The following is a 20,914-nucleotide window of genomic DNA, read 5'->3' on the forward strand; positions in this document are numbered from 1 at the left end:
CGACTCCACGCGTGCGAGAGGTGCCTAGTCGGGCATTGACTATCATTACCGTCTAGTAGTGATGACTGACTATCACTGTTAACTAAAGGTTTTAATCGGCAGTGATAACATCTTCACTGTGAGTCCAGATGGTTAAGACTATCACTGCTCGCTGCTCATTGTTGACTTCAAAATCAATAATAAAAATTATTTTAGAGCCGAAAATGAAGACATCTTTTTAGTAGCGAGACTCCATCTACAGCCTTACAATCTTGATACTAGTGGTTGATCCATATGTCCATGGAATTGTTGTTTTTTCTTGAAATGCATAGACAATTGTTTTGGTGGACATAGCTGCATCGCCCCTTCTAGATCACATGCCTATCTCCCCCTTCTCTCTCCTCGAAACGGGGAGTCCCTTTCCCTCACTAAGCCCCGGAACATTACTCCTCCACGACGCCATCGGCCACCCCCACCGCCCAATTCCCCTCTCCTCAGTACTCGGTTGACCTTACATGGCCGGGGGCAGACGTAGCAGCCCTCGCTTCCGCTTGCGCATTCCGAGCTCCCACTTCGCCCTCCTCAGGTCGCCGCTTCTCCACTAGAGCAGCTGAGATCGATGGATAATCACCAGCAGCGGCGGCACCGTCAGGGCAGTGCCAGGGGTAATGCTCCCGGTCCCGGGAGCGGGAGCGGCGGCGCGTCGACGTCGTCGGGGAAGCACAAGGGGGGCAGCAAGGGCGGGGGCAAGAAGCCGATCAAGGTGGTGTACATCTCCAATCCCATGCGCGTCAAGACCAGCGCGGCGGGCTTCCGCGCCCTCGTGCAGGAGCTCACCGGCCGCCACGCCGACCCGTCCAAGTACAGCCCCGAAGACCTAGGCGGCGAGGGTGGCGCCGGCGCCGACGAAGAGGCAGCCGCAGTCGCCGTCATCGACGGCGCTGGGCAGGAGATCAGCTCCGGTGGCGCGGCCGCGTCTTCTGACACCGTTGTCGCCAGCCCCGGCGCCGCGGCGGACCTCCAGCCCGACGCCGCTACGGTCGCACCGTACGGCGGGTACTACTACGATGACGACGGCTTCAGCTCGCAGCTGCTGGAGAACAGCTACGCGGTGTTCTCGCCGCCGACGCTGCTCTACGACCACCACCCCCATAGCAAGGTGTGATACCCGATCGACCCCCCGCCACCGCATGCCTCATGCCCCCCTCTTTGCATGACACGAGCATCTCTTCGTATTGCATGTGCGGTGTGCCGCTAAGATTTGTGCGTGCGTGTTAGTGACCTCCAATCCGGCTCAAAAGCCATAATCTGCTGCATGCCGTATGCCTGAGAGAAAGCAAGACGAGTGTGTATGGTACTGTGGACGCGATAAACTTGGGTAATTTGTCCGGGCTATTGTGTTCTTTTCTCTGTATAATTTTGCTGCGAACAAGTCACTTCACTACTGTTTTGCTTCTTGAAAGTGACATGCGATCGAAATCTTCTCTGATTTTCTTTTATATGGTTTCTTTTCAAAATCTTCTCTGATTTTATGGTGTCTTGTTGCATAATGGGAGGCTTGGGAGGACGCCTGTTTCCCTGTGGTGCTCCCTTTGGCATGTTCAGCTGGCGATTGCTGGATCATCAGTATTCATCACCACTGGTTGGAATACCAGACTACTAGAGGCCCGGCCTATATAAGCAGCCGTGCAGTGTGCACACACCGGTTCAGGCGTTCAACAATGAGCGTGCATAGAGCACAGGACCTGATCACCAAGAGTGACAAAAAAACCAGAACTTTCACCAGTAATGATCAGGCCAAGAGGGTGAGGGGCAGTTTTACTGAAGAGTCTGTAGTGATCTCAGCTGTTTTCCCCCTTTACGCTGATTTAGAATCCGAATCCCAGTATCCCACTTTGGATAATGGATATTACCACATTATGCTCTCTTTATCTTGCATTAGCTATGGCATGAAAAAGACTATTGGAGCCTAGCTTACAAGCAAAAACATTAGTGCTGAAATAATCATCAGTATGTGCCGGGCCCGTCGTTGATGGCCAGTCAACTGCAACAATTGTAAAAAGCTCACCTTTTGTGTGTAGCTCAAGACGATCTAAAATCCTAGTAATGATTTCACTAGGAACATTGGGTATATGTGAACGCAACCTTCTGTTTGCCTTCCATTCATTCTGGGATAATGATTAAAATTCGAACCCAGTTGCAAGCCAATGAGAGTTAACCGAGAATTGACATGCACATACATGTTGGTGAAACAAACCGATCCCCAAAGATTATACTGGTTAGGTGTGCCTTTGATCATGTGTGCCCATGGGTTGTGCTAACTGTTCTCCAGTCCCCAATCCTACTGCTCCTTTCCATTTGAATGTGTTATGTGTGCCATGCTGAAAATTGATAAATATTTCCTTTTTTATGTGCTTTGTATGACATGCTGAAAGTTGATTTTTCCCTTAAAATAGCATTCTTTCATACATCATTTGTTTGTTTTTCCCATTATCTCTTGTCCTTGTATCTCATTTTTCTCAATGAATGTTGTTCTGGTCTGATTCTTCTGTAAATGTACAATCGCGCTGTTTTTCTTTTGAAATGGAGATCTGTGCACAAATATAGGAAGCGTGTATCTTCATAATGCATGTACTACATACTTGGTTGGACTATAACACATAATATATTGCACATGCTATATAAGTAAATTTTCATCACTGTTCAAAAAATATTAGTGGCTGGTCAAGCTGCTTAAGCAGAGCTAGCACCTCTTCATGTAGCTTATAAATGCACGCTCTTTGCGTTTAAATCATGCGCTCTATATATACTTGCAACGTCCTTTTGTGTGTGTGGGTGGGGTGGGGGGGGGGGGCGGGGGGCTGTTCATGTTTGTTTAGTACTTAAACTAAAATGCAGAGAGTTACGAAGGCTATATAAAATTCAAATGTACCATCAGTTTTGTACATTTTTCTTAATGAAGAGTGCTTCCGTGCTCTCTAAAATAAAACCAGATTCTTAAAAATCATTATGATAGCCACTGGACATTAAGTTGTTTAACCGAATGTCATGTGTGATGCTGCTAATTGATTAGAATGACATTGTGATACTAAGACTGGAATATTATTGTGCTGACACTGAACTAATAAGAGTTTTGTGGCGCATATTAGAAATTAAACAAAATGGGGAGGAGAGTTTCTTAAGAAAGTGTTAAGAAGGGCAAAATACATGTCAACTAAGCTTTGGCATGAAAACCTATTGGATAATATGTGGAACGCTGATGAAGTTCGGCATTCATGTAATCTAAATGTATGACTTATCTTGTACACAGTTCAGTTAATATATTGTCAAGACATGGTGCTTCAAAAATACATTTTTGAGAGATGGGCTAGAAAAATATGATTTATGAAGGGGATAGGACTTACCCCCACATTCAGTAACTAAGGTAGAGATGACACTCGATCCGGCGTGAGATGGGTTGAGAATAAAACATTTTTAAAAAGATCTGATGAGGATTAATAAATTATATAATTATGAATATTTTGTAAATATGGTATATCCTAGGAGATGGTATCTGCCGTACACATGTCATTAACCTGATCTGGTAGGTTTCATAACCTTCGTGGGTAAATAAGACATGTACCGTTATTTCTGGTAGTTCATCGTGTTCTATATGGAAGCTGTAAGACCCCTGTCCTTGGATCTTCTATGCCTCCTGTATCAGTTCCGGGATCAAGTAGCTGATACATATAATATAACATTTGTGGTATCACAAACATATATCGTATATAATGAGATTAAGGTTACATGAATACAAAATGTCTTAAAATCATACGGTACATTACAAACTTTGCCAACCGACCAACAAAAGTACAGCGGAATAACAATCCAAAGCCACATGCAGCTCGGGTGCAAACGTGACTGCTAAATCTACTCCTCATCTGTGCCTTCATCTCCTGTAAAGTCGACATCCAACTCCTCATCTAAATGACATAAAAAATGAGGATGGAAGGTCAGGAAGTCGTATTCTATTTCAAGAGGTTGATAGATGCATAAGAGATAACTCAAGGATAAGGTTTTACAATTTAGTTTTAAGTGTAAAACAGTTTATGCAAATATCTAGTTATATTCTCAACTGTTAACTTTAAAACAATTTAAACAAGATAACAATGTATATCTAGGGTTTTCGGTCCTAGAAAGGGCTAGACTACACTCCGCAGTCCCTATCAATGTGTCTGGTGTACCTACAATACCACTAAGTTTCTGGTAGATCAAGCTAGCAACTTCATCATACGGACATCTAGCCCACACACTCACCCATCAAGGATACGCACGTTCCGAGTCTAACCAAGTGAGGTCATTGCCTTGCATGTCCATGACTGTGGACACGACTATTCAAATAGATTTACACTCTACAGATGTTGTACACTATACCCACATGATATGCTCAACCTCTAATCGTTGCAAGCGGAGGAGCGAATTATACCGAGATGCTTCAATCACATTTCTTTGCCAGACTATACTACGAGACACCCCAAATGCTCTAGGCCTACATAAGGGATGCCAGGGTACCACCTTGACCTTTGTAAAGAGTCTGGTTCAATAAACACCCCTACAGAGCACCTAATAGACGCTTGGGTTCTCGTTACTCCCCAAGCCTTCTAGTAAATTGTCCAGCTTGGTCGGGAGATAGAAAAGTCAAGCCCTGCGCGTAACATGACGCATGGTTGCACTAGGGTGTCTTAGCATGATAGCGTAATGATTGACAACGAGTACCATGTTGGTAACTTAAGACCCCAAGAGTATCCTCACCGGAGGACTACTCTACATGGCTCGGCCAAAATAGTTTTTATCCTTTTTACACACCACCTGCCATCTCCCACACGATATCAAGGATTCTACAATCATAAAAAAAATCATGGTATATGAGATGAATTGATATTTCAATGAAGCGACATCTCCGAAGAGATGTATTCCATAGGTGATATCTCCAAAGAGATGTCGCCAATCCTAAGCATACTAGATATCAATGAGTCATCCGACATTAATATAGATGACAACAGGTAATCACCGGGTGATATGGATTTAGGATAATGACTTTTAAGGCATGTCAATTGTTTGATAAGATTTAACTACTGCAAGCAGTTGAAATAGCATAATATACAACACATACGATAATAAGTCAAGTTTTAAGTTGATCAATTAGATTATTGAAACTTAGGTTCAGAATGATCAAGGAGATAGGACTTGCTTTCTCAAAAGTCTTCCTCTAGTCCTTGGTCGAAGTCAGGGTTCTCCGGTTCCTCCACAAATTCCCCTTGGTTTTGCATAGCGCGATTACGATTAACGACTACCAAAGCTAGAAGAATCAAATAACAACAAATGTAAAACCAAATGAATCCTAATGGATATCACAATGTGATATAAAGATATATCTTGAATTTAGATGAATTTAGGCAAAAGAATTGCTAGAATTGGAGTCAGAATGAAGAAGTTATGACTCTTGAAAGATTTAATCTAAAATTAAATCGAGAAATCTCTGGGCCTAGGCCACAGGTGAGGCCCATTGGATAGTACTGGGCTAGGGTTGGATTTGGGCCTAGGCTATAAAATATTTTGGCTGAAGTGCACTGAGTCGGCCCATCGGGGAACAACCTCGGGCCGATTGGTTAGTGGACTAAGGCAAGAGGCTAGCACATGGCCAAATGGCCTCAGGCCTTTGAGCTGGGCCCACAGGCCGGCTCGTTAGCTAGCCAAGACACGACCTACTCAGTTGGCCACGCTACCGTGGCTAAGGGTCTAGTGGCGCGCACACAGTCGCCGGGCGGAGCGGAGCAGAGAAGGGACGACAACGAGGAATCATGGCGGTGCTTCATAGGGAAGCTCGCTGGAGTTGGCTAAACGACGGCAAATTTGGTCAACACTAGTTGGCCGAGGATATACACGTGACGAGGATTCCATTTTGGTGTTCATCGTCAGTAGGCGGCGGCCGAAGCCCTCCTAGATGTCTGTTGGTGATGGGGATGGTGACATAAAAGAATTGAGTAGCACCTCCCCGCGATTTGTGCACTTTGATCCGCCTATAGGCTTCCCTAGACTAACCTACAACTACTCAGCACGACGGTCAGCATAGAGAGGGGCTAGGGTCCCTGGCGGTGACCACATCATGACGTGGGAAAAAATCCCACGGCCAACCTCTGTTGCGCGAAGGTGGGTTACAAACAACCTAACAAGCTACGGGGAGGGGGCATCAAGGAGTGGAGATGCTCACCGGCGTGCGAAGAGAGGGTGTGGTGGCTGGCGGTGAAGGGATGTGGCAGTGGTGGCGGCGGCAAACTCGGCTTTGTGTTGTCGTGCTCCCTCTCGGCATCTGGATGAAGAAGTGTTGCACCAGGTGGATGGCAAGCTCCACATGCTTTTCGGCTGCCCACAGGGGAGAGGTGGTGACGATGTTGCAGTAGCGACGACGAATTTGGGGAGAGGGGGTGACGATGTTGCAGCGGCGGTGCATGATGCAAATGGGGGAGAAGGGAAAAAATAGGCCGGCATGCCATTTTATAGAGGGAGAGGGGAAGCAGAAGGTGGTGGCGCTAGCTCGTGCTCTCGGTGCATAGAAAGGGGCGGCTAGCAGAATTCCCGCGGTGCGTGGCTACGCGGCCGCTGGCCATCTGCGTGTGGTGGACATAAAAGTCGCAACGCATCAGGCTATCCCTCCCGGGTCACGTGCGCTGGCAGTAGAGAGAGAGAGAGAGAGAGAGAGAGAGAGAGAGAGAGAGAGAGAGAGAGAGAGGGGGGTTGAGGAAAGGATGATCGGAAGTCATCGGCGCTTTGACTACGGGGAAAAGGCGGTGGCAACTAAGAATAATGCGACAGAGGCGAGCTAGAGGTGAGAGAAGGTGCTGGATAGTTGGGTCCATGTGGGGTCCAACACTATCAAGGATTCCACGATGATCAAAGATTCATGGTATATGAGATGAATTGATATTTCAATGAAGTGTCATCTTCAAAGAGATGTATTCAATCATAAGCGTACTAGATATCAAGACGTCGTCCGACATTAATATAGATAACGACATGTAATCCTAGGGTGACATGGATTCAGGATAATGACTTTTAAAACATGATAATTGTTTGATCGGATTTAACTATTGCAAATAGTTAAAATAGTATAATATACAACACATGCGATAATAAGTTAAGTTTTAAGTTGATCAATTAGATTATTGAAACTTGGGTTGAAAATGATCAAAGAGATAGGACTTGACTTCTCAGAAGTCTTCCTCTAGTCCTTGGTCAAAGTCAGGATTCTCCGGTTCCTCCGCGAAATCCTTCGGTTTTGCAAAGCGCGAATACAATTAACGACGACCTATGCTATTGAAGAATAAAATAACACAAAATAAAAAACCAAATGAGTCATAATGTAAATCACACTACCGTAAGAAGATAGATCTCAAATTTAGATGAAAGAATAATCAAAATCAGAGTAAGTACGAAAAAGTTACGACCCCCAAAAGATTAATCTAAAATTAATTCGAGATTTCAAAATGTTACTATCATGTTTGGGGCTCATAGGTGGTCCCACTGTACAATAACTGGTGAGTCCCACTGAATAATGTTTTGTGGGTCCCACTGGTATGGGCTGGGATAGACTATACCGGGTTTGGGCTTAGGCCAGAGTGTACAAAGGTGGCCCACCGGGGAAAATGGCGTTGGGCTGATATGGCTAGTGGACTGAGGGAAGGAGGCCGGTTCATGGGCGAAGAGGCCTTTGGCCATCGAGCAGTGCCAGTAGGCTAGCTAGTGGCTTACTCAACCGGGCTACACTGTCGTGGCCAGAGGGCCCGATGGTGCTCGCGCGGCTTACAAGACAAAAGCACAGCCGGCCACCAAATCACAACACACGCTGTCTCCACAGCCACGATGCAAGAGGCCTAGCCGGATTTCATCACCAACATGTCTCATGGCCACAACATCGAGGGTCGGCCGGATTCCCACCACAAAGCAAAAAGCACTGCCGGCCAAATCACAACATATCTCCATGGACACGACACGAGGGCCAGCCAGAACCACCAGAACAAGCAAATGAACAACTGAATCACCAACAACATAGCACAAACAATGGTCGTGGACACGAAGCAACGACCAGTCACCTGCTTTATATGGACGCGGCATGAAGTCGGTCGACCACCACCTACTTTGCACGGACATGACACAAGAGGCCGGTCGACCACCACCTGTATAGCACATATGTGGCACAAGAGGCCGGTCGGCTTCACCTGTATAGCACGAACGCGGCACAAGAGGCCGGGCGACTTCACCTGTATACACGGACGCGGCACAAGAGGCCGACTGGCTTCACTTGCTTACACACGGACGTGACCCGATGGTTAGCCAGCGACCTTGCTCACGCACGGATGCGACCCGAAGGTTGGCCGGTGACCCTGCTCACACACGGACGTGACCCGAAGACCAGCCGGCGACACATGCTCACGCTCAGACGCGACCCAAAGGCCGGCCGACGACACCTGCTTACAGACCCGAAGGCCGACCAGTGCCCCTGTAGCAGAAAGAAGGAGAGGAAGGGGGCGGCTACTGTTGAGACCCACCGGCAACGACGACGACCACCATGGCGCTCCGGGCGAGCAAGAAACGGTGATGACAGGGGAGGGGACTGAGGTGGCTCTCTCTCTATCTCTCTTCTCCTTCTCTCTAGCTCTCTAATCCCGCCCCATCCCGCGAGCACCCTATTCGGCCTTTATAGCGGCGAATAGGGTTCCTACGTGAAAGAATCAGATCGGGTGGTTTGGATTTTGGAGAGGGAAAGGATAAGATCGAGGGGAGATAAGGATGGACGTGCACGGTGGCAGCCCACCGGCCAGAGCACAGCCGAGCCGGCACAGTCGGCCGTATCTAGCCCAGGGAGCAGGGAGAGAGCGGGGGAGGAGAGAACTGCCATCCATGTACGTCATGCCATGAAGTCCCGTGTTGTTAGAGCTTTTGGTGCACGCACACTAAGTGCAGAGAGAGGGAGGGTACGGGAATTGCCGCATTTTGAATGCGTTGAAAAGTGGCACAACTAGGTGTAGTGCGGGCAGAGCTGGAGGTGGGAGATGGCTCTAAAAGGTGGGGTTTGCATGACGATGAGGGTGAAGAGGGGTGGTGCGTGGCACTGAGCCATGCGGGTGTCGATATTTTCCGTCCATACAACACCTCAAATGACGATATTTTCAAGTTACCTTGAAAACTATTATTGTAAGAGAACTCAGGAAATGCTAGACTTTTCTCCCAATCTCTCTCGTAGCTTAACACACGATCTCTTAGAAGATAATCTAGAATTTGGTTTACTCTTTCAGTCTGTCCATTGGTATGCGGACGGTAAGCAGAATTAAAATCTAGTTTAGTTCCTAGGGTAGTGTGCAAGATTTTCCCAAACCATGCTGTGAACTGAGGTCCTCGATCGGAGATGATCCTACTAGGGACTCCATGCAGCCTCAAAATATCTTCAATATATAGCTTTGCCAATTTGTCCCCGCTATACGTCGTCTTAACAGATATGAAGTGGGCTACTTTAGTCAGGTGATCCACTATGATCCATATAATCCATCTATGAAATCTATACCAATTTTATCCCACTTCCATATTGGGATTTGTAATGATTGTAGTAATTCTGCAGGTCTTTGGTGTTCTGCTTTGACTCTTTGATAAGTGCCGCATCTAGCGACAAATCTTACTATGTCTACCTTCATTCCTGACTATCAATATTTGGCCCGCATATCTATGAAAATCTTGGTACATCTGGAGTGAATAGGATGAGTTATGGGCTTCATCCATGATTAATTCCCTAAGATTTTCTTGATCCAGTACACATATCCAATCCTTGTACCGCATAATTCCTTATGGATCTTCTCTAAACCCTGGTGCTTTATCTATGACTATGATTCTTCTTTATTTCCTGAATCTCCTGTCCCTTTAACTGGGTTTCACAGATTTTATCCTCTAGTGTTGGATTTACCGCCAGAGTGTGAACTTGTCTTGTGCTTCCATGTGCAAGTTTAGTTGTTGCATTTCTGCAAATATTTTTGGCCTTGATTCCATTACATGTAGATTATGATAGTAAGTTTTCCTTCTCAGGGTGTCAGCCACAATGTTAGCCTTGTCCGGGTGATACTGGATACATAGATTGTACTCGTTTATCAATTCCAACCATCTTTGTTGCCTTATATTTAAATGTAATTGAGTAAATATATACTTAAGACTCTTGTGATCTTTATATATTTCGCACTTATTTCCAATAAGATAGTGTCTCCAGATGTTAAGTGCGTGTACAACAACTGCTAATTTAGAATCATGAGTTGGATAATTTTGTTCATGTTGTTTCGGTTGGCTGGATGCATAAACCACAACCTTGCTGCCTTACATCAAAATATAGCCCAATCCTTGACGGGATGTATCACAATAGATTACGAAGTCCTTCTGGGTATCTGATAACTTTAGCACTAGGGCGGTAGTTAATCTCTTGTTCAGTTCATAGAAGCTCTTTTCGCAGGCTTCATTCCACTCATATTTGGTGTCTTTCTCAAGAATCTTGGTGATTGGCCTAGCCAATTTTGAAAATCCATCAATAAACTTGTAGTAATATCTTGCCAACCCTAGAAAACTTCTGATTTTCAAGATATTGGTCGATTGCATCCAGTCAACTACTGCCTCAACCTTCGAAGGGTCTACAGACACACCTTCAGCTATTAGGACATGTCTGAGTAATGCCACTTCTCGAAGCTAAAACTTACATTTGCTAAATTTAACAAAGAGTTGATGTGCTCTTAGCCTTTCCATAACTACTCTCAAATCATGCTCTTCGACACTCTTTGAATAGGTAATAATATCATCAATAAATAATTCCAGAAATTGGTCAAGTTTTTCTATGAACACCTTATTTATCAGATTCATGAACTATGCTAGGACATTTGTTAGTCCAATGACATGACCGTAAACTCATACAATCTGTATCTTCTCACAAATACGGTCTTTTGGATATCACTTTTTCTAATCTTTAGTTAGTAATAACCTAGCCTCAAGTCTACCTTAAAGAAGTACATGGCTCTTTTCAGCTGGTCAAACAAATCATCAATCCTAGATAGTGGGTACTTGTTCTTGATGGTCAGCTCATTCAATGAACGGTAATCAATACACACTCTAAGGCTCCTATTTTTCTTTTGTACAAATAGAACTGGTGATCCACATGGTGAAGAACTAGGTCTGATTAAATCATTTTCTTGTAATTCTGTAATCTACTCTAATTCTTCCAGTTAATTTACTGCCATTCTATAAGGTCTCTTGGTAATCGGAATGTTCTAGTTAAGAGGTCAATAATAAACTCTATGTCACGGTTTGGTGGCATACTAGGTAATTTATCTAGGAATACATCTGGGTATTCACATATTACTGTCACATCTTCTATTTACTTGGTAGATATGTTACATACCATAGGGTCTGATTTGGATCCTTTAGACTCAAATTCTACTTTGATTCCTTCATGATTGATCAGGGTAACCTTTCTACTAGCACAAGCTATATTGCCCTCATTCTTGGTTAAACAATCCATACCAAGGATGACGTCTATTCTATCCGATTTCAAAGTCACTAGGTTCGCGAGGAACTCTATCCCACTTAAAAGGAGTTTAACCTAGAGGCATTCTAGGTGATACAAGATGATAAACTTAGGGTTTTTAAGCACAACAGTTTGCAACTCATGCAGCACAACAAACTTAACGGGGAACTTGCCGAGTATAACTAGTGCTTCCTAAGCTTCCTGCGAGTAAATGTGGTTCACGCAGCCTTGCCCTAAGGTCTACGAAGTCCTCCGTGGCTATCATGCGAAATGGCTTCCTCATTGTCCTGTTCCTGCTGCTGAGACTCTAGAAGTTGCCTGCGGATTAGAACGAGCTAGAGCATTGCTCCTATCAACATTGGGGAGTTTCTCATGAAGTGGCTAGGTTGGTTGCAGATATAGTATGCTCTCTACGCATCTACTGGTGTTAGGGTGCTACTCTGTTGGGACTGTCCTGTATTTGAATTGCGGTAGGCTGGTGCCGCTGGGCGGGATGTGGATCCTGGAGCCTGATACTTCATAATCTGCCATTGCTGGTAGTGGGTTCTCTGTTGCGAGCCAGGTATGTTCCTCTAGAATCGATTTTTTTTGCTGCCTCGGACTTTGGTCGGGGAATTGTCTCTTTCTCTCAACTTCTATGGGTGCATGACTTCGCAGAGGATTGTCTTATTCATCGAGGTGTTGAAATCAGGATAGATGACATGTACTAGCTGGACATACAAGCCGCGATGCAGTCCCTTCTTCAAGCGATCATGCTCCTTATCAGTTAACACATCCTCGGGTGCATAGCAGGAAAGCCTGATGAACTTCCTGATGTACTGGTTCACTGACATTGGACCCCCGCTTCAGGCTATAAAACTTGTCAGCCTTCATCTCCATGGTTCCTTCTGGCACATGATATTTTCTTAATTCCTCGCAGGACTCCTCCCAAGTGATGGCTTCAGTGTCCTCTGAGGCTTCACAATAATTCTCCCACTATTTCGCTACTGTCCTAGTGAGTTGCTAGGTTCACCCTATCTCGACCTTCAGAGTGGATGACATTAAGCTTCCTAGTGATGACCCTAAGCCAGTCGTTAGCCTTTAATGGGTCTTCGGTGCTATCAAACGTTGGAGGCTTAATCCTCATGAATTTTGTCATCTTGCACTGGGGGTCCAAAACCATAACCTTGGTTGTATTTGCTCCCTATGTTATGGCCTCCATCAGGCGGGTCAGATTGGCCATTCTGACACTAGGTCATTAGCTAGTGGTGGGGGTAGTTGTGTCCTCTGGTTGCTGTGGAGGTTTTGCTGGACCTCCTCTTGTCTGGACTCTTAGTCCTCATGCTAGTTTCTCAGCCTCATTTTCCTCCATATACTCTTCCTGTTCACTTGGTTCGTGACTGAGTTGGTTGTTAGCAGCTTTGCCTCTTCCTATGCCTCGGCCTCTAGTGGCTCTACCTCGTCCCCTTTAGCCCTGTTGGCCTATTCGGCCACCTCGCCCCCATGGCCTCTACGGCCTCTCCCTCTTACTCTCATGAATTCCACTTCGGCTTCACCCTCGTAGGCTATGTTGGTGAGGATCCTTTGGTGTTGCTGTTGAATACGAGAGGACTGTCTTGCTTGCTCCATCTGTTCTCCAAGGATAAGAGAGAAAGCAAGAGTTGAGGTATGAAGCTATAAGATGGGGGCAAGTGAGATAGAACACAAGGGCAACCTTGCCAAGCACACAATCAAAGAGACATTAAGAAGCAGCATAACACACAAAGCACAAACATACATATATTGTTATACAAACCTAGGTCTACTACAAAAGTTTTCGGATCTAGTATACGACAGCAAAAACATGCTTATGGAGCATCAACCTACATTGTTATTTGCAACAAAAGCTACTAAAAGGCCTACTCCTACTAACTCATCATGATGCGTCATCGTCAAGTGTCGGCTGTAGATCCATCAGTGGCGGCGTCGGTGGCTGACTCAACCAGTGTGGAGGTCCCTACTAGTGACGGGGTAGGAGTAGGGTCGGAGAATCCGTCATAGTTTGGGTCTCTAACGAGCTTGCGCTTGCTAGCGCCCTCTTCCTCAGAGCTGTCAGCTGCTAGTGCCATTTCTTTGTCCTCGATCAGCTTTACATGCACTAGACCTCCTTTGGCGGCTAGGATTGGTGTAGGGCCGATCTTGCCCTCTGCTATGTCTGCTGCAGTACATACTGGTAGTAGTAGAACACCTAATATGACAATGTGGAAGGTCCGGCTCGGAGGTAACCTGAGGGTGCTCTTCCAAGCAGTCCGTCTGACACGGGAGCCATCTTGGGCATTCCACCTAGTAATCTCTCTGCAATGCTTCCTCACTGCCCTCTGCCATTCTTTGTGGGTCCTCTCAACTCCCATTGCATCCATACGATCACATCAAGCGGCACGTGAGCTATCTACAACTAGGAAGTGCCTCATGGGAGCGTGTGCCACATCACTGATGCGTCTCCTGGACAAGTCCTGAAAGGCCTCGTAGGCTACCTGCTGGTACGTGTTGAAGTACCTTATACCGATGACGTTGACTCTCCATGGTTGCTAGCTTGGGTTACTCTCGCATTCAAAGATCTGAAGATACACTTGTCACTTGCGAGAGCCTTCCTTGTCATACTCGTGCCGTGAGTACTCTGGACACCGAGTGTACCCTAACCGACATAACGCTTCGCACAACAACTGGGAAAAGCCCTTAACTCTCAGACAACACAACGTAGTCTAGACCCTGTCTTCTATCTGTCAGAGAAAAGCAACAACTTAGAACCAGAAGAACATAGTTTTTCAAAAGCAACAAGGTAGAGGGTAAGCAAAAGACAGTGAAGGGTGTACAGAAGAAGTTTTCATAGTATAGTTTTTACTAACTAAGCAGTCAACATACACATCTATCCTAAGGTCATGTTCTACAGTCAAGCATGGTTTTGGTACCACTCTTGTAAGACCCCGTCCAACTATCTCTATGCCTCCTGTATCAATCCTTATATCAAGTAGCTGATACACATAGTACAATATTTGTGGTATCATAGACAAATATTGTATATAATGAGATTAAGGTTACATGAGTACAAAAGGTCTTAAAACCATACGGTACATTACAAACCTAGCAAATCGGCCAACGAACCCACATTTGAATAACAAGTCAAAGCTGCATGTTGCTCGGGTACGAACGTGGCCGCTAAATCTACTCATCTGTGCCTTCATCTCCTGCAAAGTCGACATCCAGCTCATCTGCATGATAGCAAGAATGAGTATGGAAGTTACTCAACAAGTCCTATATTATTTTAAGGGCTTGATAGATGCATACGGGATAACTCAAGGATAAAGCTTTACGATTTAGTTTTAAGGTTAAATTAGTTTATGCATATATCTATTTATATTTTCTACTGTTAACTTTGAATTTAAACAAGGTAACAAGATATATCTGGCATTTTTGGTCCTGTGAGGGGCTATACCACATTCCACAGTTCCTATCAATGTGTCCAGTGTACCTATAGTATCACTCAGCTCCTGGCAGATCAATCCGCCAACTTCATCATACAAAATCTAGTCCACACACTCACCCATCAAAAATACACACGCCCTGACTCCAACCAAGTGAAGTCATTACTTTGCATGTCCATGATCGTGGATACAGCTATTCGAATAGATTTACACTCTGCTGAGGTTGTACACTATACCCACACGATATGCTTAGCCTCAAACCGCTGTTAGCGGAGGAACGAATTATACCGAGATGCTTCAATCACCCTTCTTTGCCAGACTATACTATGAGACACTCCAAGTACTCCAGGCCTACATAAGGGATTCTAGGGTACCACCTTGAACTTTGTAAAGAGTCTGGTTCAATAAACACCCCCGCGAAGCACCTGATAGATGCTTGGGTTCTTATTGCTCCCTTGACCTCCTAGTAAAATATCCAGCTTAGTGGGTAGAGAAAAGTCAAATCCTACCCATAACAGGATGCATGGTTGCACTGGGGTGGCTTAGGATGACATCGCAATTATTCGATCCTTTATGCAGCCGGGGCAAGCATCTTCAATATTGGCAACATGTACCACGTAGGTAACTCAAGCCCCTAAGAGCATCCTCATCGGAGAAGTACTCTACATGCCCCCACCAAAACGTTTTCACCCTTTCTACGCACCACCCGCTATATCCCACACAATATCAAGAATTCCACAATCATCAAAGATTCATGGTATATGAGATGAATTGATATTTCAATCAAGCGACATATTCGAAGAGATGTATTCCATTGGAGACATCTCTGAAGAGATGTATTCAATCATAAGCATGCTAGATATCAATGCATCGCCCGATGTTAATATAGATAATGACATGTAATCATAGGGTGATATGGATTATTGGTAATGACTTTTATAGTATGACAATTGTTTGATAGGAATTAACTACTGCAAGTACTTGAAGTAGATAAGTTAAGTTTTAAGTTGATCAATTAGATTATTAAAACTTGGGTTCAAAATGATCAAGGAGACATGACTTGCCTCCCTCGAAGTCTTCATCTAGTCCTTGGTCAAAGTTAGGATTCTCCGGTTCCTCCATGAAATCTTCCGGTTATGCAAAGCGTGATTACGATTAATGATGACTCATGATATTGAAGAATTAAATAACCCCAAATAGAAAATCAAATGAGTAATAATGGAAATCACTCTATGATAGAAAGATAGATCTCGAATTTAGATGAATTTAGGCAAAAGAATCATAAAAATTGGAGTCAGAATAGAAAAGTTACAACTCCCGGAAGATTAATCTAAAATTAAATCCAAAAATTCCAAAATGTTACTATTCATAAGTGGGCCCATAGGTGGGTCTCACTGAACAGTACTGGTGGCTCCCACTAAATAGTGTTATGTGGGTCCCACTGGTTCAGACTAGGTTGGACTGTACAGGGTTCGGGTGTTGGCTAGATCTAGGCCTAGGCCAGAGTGCACGAAAGTGGCCCACTAGGGAAAATGTCCTCGGGCCGATGGGGCCAGTGGGCTGAGGGAAGGAGGCCGACCCACAGGTGAAGAGGCTTTCAGCGTCCTAGTAGTGCCGTTAGCGGGCCGATCCATGGCCTGCTTGGGTTGGGCTGCGCTGCCATGGCCAAACCCTGCCGGAGTTGAGCTCCTGGCCCTGGTTCGTGACAAGGGTTGTGGGCCGGGCATCTACGCGTGACAGGGATTCCATTTTGCTAGGGCTCGTCATTGGTTGGCTATCGGAGTGGCATTAGATGGTGGCCAGAGCTGATGGCGATGGCCAAGGAATTGGGCAACACTTCCAATAAACTAATATGGTTCTGGCACCTGCAATCCTACTCCTACGACCTCTCAAGCGCTTCCATGGCGTGAAGGCCGGATCAATAGAGGGGGCGAGGGCTCTTGCGGCAACCACACCGTGGCGGCATGGAAAAATACCACGGCCAGCCCATGCCGCTCGAAGGCAGGACACAAAAACAAATACGTGCTACCTAGGGGGAAGCAGGAGGAACTAGGGGGCTAACTAGCGTCTGCACGGAAGGGAAGGATGGCCGACGATGAGAAGCTTCAACGGCAATGATGTTGGCTCAGCTTTGGTTCCCCAGGCTCCTCACGAATCCATGCATGCCCCACATCTCCTTCACATTCCCAGTTACGAGCTCTATGATGGCGGCTAGCGAATCGAAGCAGCAACACAACTTGGGATGGTGGCTCAAAGCGACGATAGCAGATTTGGGGAAGAAAGGAAAAAGGGGGGCTGCGCTTCCTATTTTACAAAGGGAGAGGGGGAAGAGTGTGGCAGCAGTGAGATGGTGCGGCTTGGCCTCTCGATGAATAGGACGATGGCCTAGTGTTGGATTGCAGCGCTGTCCAGGAAAGGTGCGGCGTGTGGCAGCGCAGCCGTCGACCATCCGCGTACAGCTTGCCACAAAGTCGTGCGTTGATAGACCTTTTAGTGCATGCGCGCTGAGAGCAGAGAGAGGAAAAGGGCACGGAAGTCGCCGTGCTTTGAATTGGTCGGAAAGCGGCACGACTAGGTGCAGTGCGGGTGGAGCTAGATGTGAGAGATGCCTATGGAAGGTGGGGTCCATGTGGCGGTGAGGGAGGAGAGGGGGCGCGACTGGGTTGCTTCACACTGCACTGGTCTATGTGGGCATCACGGCCCATGTGCGCAGAGGAGAAAGGGGAGGGGCTTGGTTGGGCCAAGAAAAAAAGGGAGGTTTAGTCTAGAGAAAAGGAAAAGGATTTGCTATTAGAATTGGGTTTAGTATTAATTCAAATAGATTTATTTGAATTTAGATTTGGATTTGAGGCCCTAATTTTTTTTGGGGGGGAGGGGGTTTGATCTCGAAGTATATGAATTTTGACAGAATTTGATCTGATTTTGGATTCAGTTGAATTTGAATCTACAAATTAGAATTGAATTTGAGAGACATTCAAATTCAAATCTCCACGCAAAGAATCAAGAAGGCAAATAAACTAACTCAACGCTTTTTGAATATGTACATATATATATTCAAATATATATTTCCTCGATTTTGTGTTACTTTTTTTTAAAAAAAGGAGTGAATTTTGCTATAATCTAAATGCTAAAAGCTCAAGACTAGGGGTGGAAATGAGGGCTCGGCGCGCACGAGCTCGCCTTTGTGCGAGTCGAGCCTGGCCAAGCTGAAAAATAGGCTCAGCTCGAGCTGGTTCGCGAGCCAAGGTGAGACCCAAATTAGTGTGCAGCCACGTGCAGAGAGGAGGCGGGATGGCGGCGGTGCCAGGCGGGTGATCGCCATGGGCGAGCTGGCGGCGGCGCTGAGCGGAGAGATGGCGGCCACGGGTGGGTGTTGACTGGTGAGCGGCAGCCACGGGCGGGTGGGCGGTGTGGGTGGTGTGCGGGCGGCAGCGCTGGGCGAAGAGATGATGGCCATGGGTGGGCATCGATGGGACTACAAAAGGGCGGCATGCTCTTCCGGGGAGCCTCGCTGGTGGCGGTGGAGCGGTCGTCCGAGGCGGTGACGCTATGGGAGCTCGTTGACCTGGTGCGCACGCAGGAAGTGGACGCCACACGGGAGGTGCAGAGGCTCACCAGGGCCTCAGCCGGGCTCCGTCGCAAGCGCTCTGCTACCACAGAGCCGCTCGTTGCCATGCTCCGCTCTGGAGCCCCCGAGGCCGGGGAGGCCGCGCTCCTTGTGCTACTCAACTTTGCCATCAGGGACGAGAGTGCATGAGGGGAACCGTAAATCCTTCCTTGTCTTGCCCATCTCCATCTCAATGGGAGGGCGGCGACACCGGCGGGTAGGCGGCGGCCAGGCACGCGGGCCCGTCGATTGAAGATTCGAAGGGGATGGAGCTCGGAGGAGTACGACGATATGCTCTAGGACATGGTCAAAGGGGATGGGACCTGTCGGCTGCCGCTAAGATGCTCTAGGACATGGTCTGCTACTAAGCTCCACCTAGCTAGTCGGACATGGGCGCATCGCTTCGCTCCTGGCGTTTTGATGGGCCAGCGACTGCCACCGAGCCGCTTGTGAGCTAGCTCTAGTTCAGCTCGTTTGGCCACCGAGCTAGCAAGGAGACGGATCACGAGAACAGAGCAAGCCTAGTCGAGTAGGAACTAAAAAAAACCCATTGAGATCCATGACAGCGTTGGTCTACAATGAATACATCCAATAAGGGCTTCAGAACTAGAACACGAGAGAATTCACTGAGAGCATGCGAATTAGATATAGACAATCCCCCTGTTGTAATGTTTTTTCCTGAGATTAATCAAGATAAGACATGATATATGATTATTATATATCCTAAGGGAGGCATGATCCTGTATAAAAATCTTGTGTCTCTTCTTAGATACGCATGTTGATGACCAGGTATCCTTACTTTTAAATAAGTATTTGCATATCGAGTTTGCCAATTGTCAACATGATATAACAAAAAATAGCATTGTATGTTCAAATTCAGTTTCCACGGAAGGTACATTTGCACTGCTAGGACAGCTGAGCAATTTAATTTAACCATTGGCCCACTTACTATTTATTATCCTCACATTTGTTGAATATTTTGAACAAGTAGCTCACTTGCTTCATGAAGTTTTGTATCAGCTATCTGTTCGTGCATATGATTTCATTCAACAAGTTGACTGTATTTTCAGATTTAGTTTGACTGTTTTTTGTATGGTGTTGATCAGAAGTTATCAATCGAGCAACTTTTCTGAGAATCGTTTAAAAAGAAAACGAAGTGATATGCATTGCACGCTGTATCAGGGTTGTCACGCCGCTGTGTTCTTGTTTCTGGTTTGTAGAAATTTGAAATCTTTTATGAGCTGTTTCTGATCAAATTTTGAAAGAACAACATACATTGACATTTGATATTGCCCGGTAGCAAGGATTGAATATTTTCTGTGCTAACATCGGACAGCAGCCTCTTTGCAAATCAACATTGCTTTACCAACTTGTAAAATCTATATTAGGGCTACTTTACCAACTTCTAAATCTCACTTGAAAATGTTGAAACTGGTAGTGATCATTAGCTTGTTGGATCTTCGCTTTTCTGATCTTGTATTGTACAATTGATTGAAGCGTTTTTCTTGAATTATCTCTCGTCATTTCCTATGTTATTAACACATGGCAGGGAGCACTAACCACATCTCCATTTCTTCTTTGCATTTACAGTATCCATTTGGGTGAGCATGAAGCAAATTTGATGCGGGTAATACTGTCTTTAGAACTGGTACACACTACGCTTGGTCTTCAGAAGCTTTGCATAGGATGCTAATAGATGAGATCAGGTCTGGTTTGCAATTGGTTTATGTTATTTGTTGCTGGTGGTCGTAGCGGGAGTAGGATTATATATAGGAATATCTGGTGCCTGTCCCGCAGTGTTTGGGTGATGATGATAGGCTGATGGCTGGGCCAAAACCCGAAGTAATCAACCAGATTTGTCTATGCGAGTTCACTGACAAAAGAAAAACCTTCCAGACACGAGGACCCTTCGATTAAGGGAATCAACATTATTATTTTGTTTTCTTTGTTTTCTCCGTTCAGCTGGCTCTCATCTCTTCCATGCGTAGGATGGGGTTCACGCATGTTCTTAGGTTTTACAGAGCGATGGAACCCATTTGTTGTTGATCTTAGGTCGCGCAAACACACGCGCCGGATGCTCCTCTCGACAATGTTGTGGTTTACTAAGCTGTTTGGTTGGAAGCAAGTAGCAAGACGAACAAAGGATCTGACGATCTGGGAGAGTCTGTGATCGAGACCGACCTTGCGTACGTCCGGCGTCGCTGCTTACCAGAAGTGCTACAGGGAAGAAGAGAAGCCTGCTCGGCCCCTCACAGTTGTTACCCCCGGGCTGCCTGCTCGGCCCGATGCGATTCCCCGTAA

At 45.9% G+C, this 20,914-nt stretch overlaps 1 protein-coding gene across 1 annotated transcript; it reads left to right on the top strand.

Moving 5' to 3' along the window:
• The first annotated feature begins 332 nt into the window (after positions 1-332).
• LOC133922831 (uncharacterized) lies at positions 333-20,556 on the top strand. The gene is made up of 2 exons (XM_062368336.1): positions 333-1,138; positions 20,204-20,556. The coding sequence occupies exons 1-2, from the start codon at positions 599-601 to the stop codon at positions 20,216-20,218; spliced, it is 555 nt and encodes a 184-aa protein (XP_062224320.1). The 5' UTR covers positions 333-598; the 3' UTR covers positions 20,219-20,556.
• Positions 20,557-20,914: the final 358 nt, after the last annotated feature.

The sequence above is a fragment of the Phragmites australis genome, chromosome 1, assembly GCF_958298935.1.
Source record: "Phragmites australis chromosome 1, lpPhrAust1.1, whole genome shotgun sequence".
In the NCBI taxonomy this organism is placed as follows: domain Eukaryota; kingdom Viridiplantae; phylum Streptophyta; class Magnoliopsida; order Poales; family Poaceae; genus Phragmites; species Phragmites australis.